General features: G+C 34.6%; 1 protein-coding gene across 1 annotated transcript; it reads left to right on the plus strand.

The window, feature by feature from the left end:
* Window positions 1-443: 443 nt before the first annotated feature.
* LOC118049695 (eukaryotic initiation factor 4A-3) lies at window positions 444-5205 on the plus strand. The gene is made up of 8 exons (XM_035059756.2): window positions 444-814; window positions 1762-2002; window positions 2117-2197; window positions 2638-2745; window positions 2841-2960; window positions 3754-3921; window positions 4431-4517; window positions 4754-5205. Exons 1-8 carry the CDS (start codon window positions 510-512, stop codon window positions 4865-4867), a joined length of 1224 nt encoding a protein of 407 aa, XP_034915647.1. The 5' UTR covers window positions 444-509; the 3' UTR covers window positions 4868-5205.
* Window positions 5206-5809: the final 604 nt, after the last annotated feature.

Raw genomic sequence — 5809 nt, forward strand, 5'->3', positions numbered from 1 at the left:
GTGAATTTGCATACTAGTTCGGGTTGACTCTAAAAGCTTTATTTTTTTTTATTATTTCAATTTTCCCTTAACATTGGGTTATCTTGAAAATTCAGTTTGCTATATTTTTTTGACAAGTGTTCTTTTTCTTATGGGTATTGATATCACCTTTTCTTTTAAGAATTATTTTATTTACTGTCGTTGCATTTTCTATCATACAATTGAATTAACTTAACGTAGATTTTCTTTCTTTCTTTAAAGCATGCTTGCAGAACCCGAGCATTATTTTTTAACTTTATAGAAAAATCGGTCCAGCCCACGGCGGGCAACCTGTCTGTATTACTTGGTTAAAATATAACATAGATGGTTTAATAATCCAGCCCATAAGAAATAAAAATGATGGGCTAAGCCCATTATTGCATTTAAACAAAAGTTCCGAACTCTCTCAAAGAAGACCGTATTAATATTATCCTCTTAATTCACATCTCTCCTTAGCTCGAGAAAAAATCACCTCTCTAAAATCAGCGGCGATGGCCACAAGCGTAGTACCGGCTGGGCGGAGTGCAAGGAGGGCTGCGGCGGAGGATGAAAAGTTAGTGTTTGAAACGACGGAAGGAATAGAACCTGTTGCAAGTTTCGATGAGATGGGATTGAAAGAAGATGTACTGAGAGGAATTTATAATTATGGATTTGAAAAGCCGTCAGCGATACAACAAAGAGCTTTAATGCCAATAATTAAAGGGCGTGATGTTATAGCACAAGCTCAATCTGGTACTGGAAAGACCTCTATGATTGCCCTTACTGCTTGTCAGCTTGTTGATACTGCTAACAGGGAGTAGGTTTTTGCACTTCTCTTTTCTTTTCTTTTTTTAAAATGCTTTGATTTTTTTAGATTTTGAGATATGTTTTTTGTTAATTTGTGTAATTATGTTTGAATTGATGAACCCTAATTGTAAAAAATCCTAATGTTTTTTTTTTTTAATGTCTAATGGGATTACAAAGTTTGTTTTATTAGAGGAACCCTAAATTGAAAAGACATAAGTTTGGATAGCTAAGGTGGTTTCTTTATCGAATGTTGAAATCCCTAGTTTTTTTCTTTTTTTATGTGAGTTCTGTTAGTGTTGTGTAATAAAATCAGATATCGTCCTCATTGTTGCAACCCCAAAGTTTTTTTTAACGTGGTTATGTTAGTGTACGTTGATTAAGTTAGAGATTTTGATTCGTTACACAAATCCTAATTTTTATGCGGTAGAATTTGAATAACTTTAAAGGACATAATTATAGATACCTAAAATAGTTTTTCCTTTTCCTAATTGTAGAAATAAATGGAGTTTTTTCGAATATGGGTTTTATCAGTGGTTATGTTTGACGAGTTGTTTTTAGTGTTAATGTCATAGGTGTTAATAGATAAGGTTGTTGTTTGTTGTAATTTAAGTTTTTGCTTTGGTGCTATTGCTGTTTTTGAATGGACCCTAATTTTGAAAAACCCAAGATCGTTCCTTTCTTTTGTTCCACTTTTTGTTATTGCATGCAAGCTAAAGTTTTTCAATGTTCTTAAAGCTATGATTTGGATAGCTAAGGTTTAAAATTAAGTTGGTTGTTTTTGGTATTCTAATGATATTTATGCTAAAATCCTAATGTTGACAAAAAGAAAACATTAGTCTTATTGTAGTTGTTGTAAGTAATTAAGGGAATACTGGTTCTTGAAATTTGGGCTGGTTTAATCTGGGTTGACATTACGGTTGATGTCTCTGCCATGCTTATATCGGCTTGATTTTACAGGGTCCAGGCACTGATATTGTCACCAACAAGGGAACTGGCAGAGCAGACAGAGAAAGTGATAACGGCAATTGGTGAAAACATTAATATACAAGTACATGCATGCATTGGAGGCAAAAGCGTGGGCGAGGATATTCGAAAACTAGAATTTGGAGTTCATGTAGTCTCTGGAACTCCAGGCAGAGTCTGTGACATGATCAAGAGAAGGTCATTACGTACTAGAGCCATCAGAGTACTAGTTCTTGTGAGTAAATCTCAATTTGCCTTGCATTTGTTTGGGCAGTCCTTAAAGGTGTAAGTATGGTAATGCATGCCTTGAGGAATTGTTGCTGAATTTTGTTCTGTTATTTGTCTGCAGGATGAATCTGATGAGATGTTGAGCAGAGGGTTCAAGGATCAAATTTATGATGTTTACAGATATCTTCCACCCGAGCTTCAGGTCTATGCTCTCTCCATATTTTTTTAAGTATTGATCTCTGTTTTATTGTGTCAGCTAACTTATTGGTCCCATCAATTGTATTCCATCAAGGTATTTTGTTTTGGTTCCCTTTCTCTCCCCCTCTAACTTATCATAGAAAATGAGGAAAACAATATTAAGCTAGTTTAGTAGTCATTAGCCTTTCCTCATTCAACTTAGCTTACATCTTTCTCTTTAGTGGTTTGTATGCAAACATTAAATATTGTATGTCTATATGGGATGGAGCATAGCATTTTCATCGCGAAAATGTGCAGTTCCTAGTTTTTGCAAGCAGCTTCTGTCTTGCTGGTGTTAGTGTAATCTTGTGATTTGATGTGATGTGTAGTTGTGTGTTCTCGTACAATAGGCAAGCTTATAGCTATTGGTTATGTTCCCTTTTCTAATTTATGAATATATTGTAGGTTGTCCTGATTTCTGCCACTCTTCCTAATGAAATTCTAGAGATTACAAGCAAGTTCATGACAGATCCTGTAAAGATTCTTGTGAAACGTGATGAGTTGACTTTGGAGGTGAGCATTATTTGAGCTGTATATAAACTTCCTATGGGTGCGAAGCTGGTATCTAATGAGAACTGCTCCTTTTTGTTGTGTTTCTATGGTGATAGGGCATCAAGCAATTTTTTGTTGCTGTGGAAAAAGAAGAATGGAAATTTGAGACTCTGACTGACCTTTATGATACTCTTACCATCACTCAAGCTGTTATTTTCTGCAATACAAAGCGGAAGGTAAAGCTGTTACTTGCATAATTTCCTTTTTGATAGCAGTATCTTATGAAGAATTTAACATTCTATACCAGTGTCAACATAAAGCAATTGTACTGTCATTTGATCATGATATATGGACTGTTCTATTATATAGCGGGTGATTTGCATGTTGTCTGCACAGAACTTGTTAAGACCTGATCAGTTTAAGATACATGAGATGCAAACTTATTTACAGAAACCATAATTTTGATATTGAAGTTAATCAACACTTCTCTTTGAGTAGGATGATAAAGGACCAATACCCGTTCTCTTCTCTATGTATGGAAACTGGGATTTTGATGTGTGACTGTATTAATGCACAGAAATTGAGAGATAGATTTTCAAGCTATTTCAATAAGTGATAAAGGAAAAGTAATTTTAGTTTTGCAACAGATCTGCACCATACTTGTTTGGACCTAACCAGTTGTTTAAGATATGTGAGATGCAAACTTATTTACAGAAACCATAATTTTGATATCTAGTTAATCAGCACATTCTCTTGGAGTAGGATGATAAAGGATGTTCTTTGTAGTTCCAATACCTATTTTCCGAAACTGGGATTTTGATGTGTGACTGTGTATTAATGCACAGAAATTGAGAGATAGGTTTTCAAGATATTTAAATAAGTGATAAAGGAAGATTGATCTTAATTTTGCAACAGATGTTTACTCTATTATGGGTTAGATGTGCCCTCCTGGAAAAAAAATTGTGCCTGCTTTTGGATGATGTTTTCTTGTTGAAAAGTAGTCCTAAGAGTTCTCTTCCTTTTGGACAGGTTGATTGGTTAACCGCCAAGATGGTTGAATTTAACTTTACTGTCTCAGCAATGCATGGTGACATGCCTCAGAGGGAGAGAGATGCAATTATGTCTAATTTCCGTCTGGGTGAAACTCGTGTACTGATCACAACTGATGTTTGGGCTCGGGGGCTTGATGTTCAACAAGTAAGTTTCTCATCTTCCTCTTCCCTTGTAATGTCTTCATTGGATGCAGTGTTTCACATGCATGATGATGCTTTCCTTTCTTGATATATATATATATATATATATTTGATGTTGAGATAGGTTTCTCTGTTTTAATCATATTATATTGAGGTTGATGGTCTAACCTGGCCTTGGAACGACCCAATTTGCTGTTTCATTAGCTCTGTTGTTACTGTGCCACAAGTAAAATGTGTTTTCAGACTTGCATTGACCACTTAAATGATGATATTCATTTTAGTATCATCGTTATGCTGTGTAAAAATAGCTTATTCTTGGTCAAATCTCTTGTTAACTAGCTAATGCAACATCAGTGAGCTTTTATTTTCATGATCTGATTATATTGGGTGTTCCTTTTTTTCCTCCTGTTCTTTTTGGCCAGACTTGCGTTCTTTTATAGATTGTTTTGTTTAAGGGCATACCTCTGCAGTTTGGTCTCATCTTATTCATGCTGTTGTCATTTTTCTCTTCAGGTTTCTTTGGTGATCAACTATGACCTTCCAAACAATCGAGAGCTTTACATTCATCGAATTGGTCGTTCTGGTCGTTTTGGACGTAAGGTATATACTTGGTTTTGAGTACTTCTACTAATGAGAATTGACACCTGTATACCTTGAACTGATCATGTTTTAAAAAATGACTTCACTGAGCTGATGTCTTTTTTGATCCACAGCTACACAATTTGATTTTCATTCGAAAAGATTGTGTCTTGGATACTCATCTGTGCTGTCTTATTACCTTTTTGATCACTATCCTTTGCTAGCTGACCGTTTAATATTATTGTGATGGTTTGCAGGGTGTTGCCATTAATTTTGTGAAAAGTGATGATATCAGGATTTTAAGAGATATTGAGCAGTATTACAGCACCCAGATTGATGAAATGCCTATGAATATTGGTGATCTGATATAAGACATGCTGTGGTGGTTATTACTCGCTGCGGACAATGTTCTTGAATTGTGGCTGGCATCTGTGTGCACTGCTGCACTGTAAGCTTTTTCAGCGTTTAAGATGCGGGCAAGTCTGACAAGAAAAATGCTAGATTAGCTTTAACTCCTATGATAAGATTGTGATTAAGATGCTCTCTTATCGAATTTATACACACTTGTATGTTACAGACATGCATTTTTTTGGTTGGTTGGGTACTTTTCCCCAATATCCTTCAACCAGTACTCCCATTACTTAGCGACGATGGGAGAAGTATCTATCAGAAATTGAGTTGTCATCTAAATGTTTATTTATTTTGTTCCTGTCCTTGTTTACCCCTGTGAAAAATGGACAATCTTGATATGAACGTTGCTCTTAAATATGACATGGCAGTTGAAGCCTTGCACGATAAGAGTTGTGAGTTCTATGATAATTTTTAACAAACGAAGACCCAACGTTGAGCTCCTTCAATTAGCAAAAAATTCATAAAAATAATGAACACTTTGTTCGCTTGATCATAAATTTTGCAAGTATAATAATTACCAAAAAAACACTGAAGGATCTGGTTTTGCTAATGGTGCTTCACTGTCCATATCTTCCCCCTTCTTCTCCACTTTGATTTTTTTTCTTTCTAATGTTAGTTATCTAGTCTTCAAAAAAACATGCAGGTACGTGACTAGCTTGATTTTGCGAGGTATAATTAAATAAAAAATAATTTTTAAAAAGTTAAGTTATTAAATCTCGTTAAGCTTATCACTTGAATTTTATGTGTGGCTGGTTAATTTAGGTTAGGGTTGATTGAGAATTAGTTTTTATAATTGGTTTTGGTTTGTTTTTATGGAGTTTTCATGGTTTTAAATAAATATTTTGACATGAGATTTGTATTTAATTGTAAGAGTATTTTTTTTTTATCATAAATAGAAAATA

This window comes from Populus alba, chromosome 7 (assembly GCF_005239225.2).
Source record: "Populus alba chromosome 7, ASM523922v2, whole genome shotgun sequence".
Classification (NCBI taxonomy): domain Eukaryota; kingdom Viridiplantae; phylum Streptophyta; class Magnoliopsida; order Malpighiales; family Salicaceae; genus Populus; species Populus alba.

Excerpts from the sequence above, each read along its gene's own strand:
- LOC118049695 (XM_035059756.2), top strand. The coding sequence starts at position 510 with ATGGCCACAAGCGTAGTACCGGCTGGGCGGAGTGCAAGGAGGGCTGCG. Across the intron at positions 3,922-4,430 it reads GGGGGCTTGATGTTCAACAA|GTTTCTTTGGTGATCAACTA; the intron begins GTAAGTTTCTCA and ends TTTTCTCTTCAG. Across the intron at positions 4,518-4,753 it reads CTGGTCGTTTTGGACGTAAG|GGTGTTGCCATTAATTTTGT; the intron begins GTATATACTTGG and ends GATGGTTTGCAG.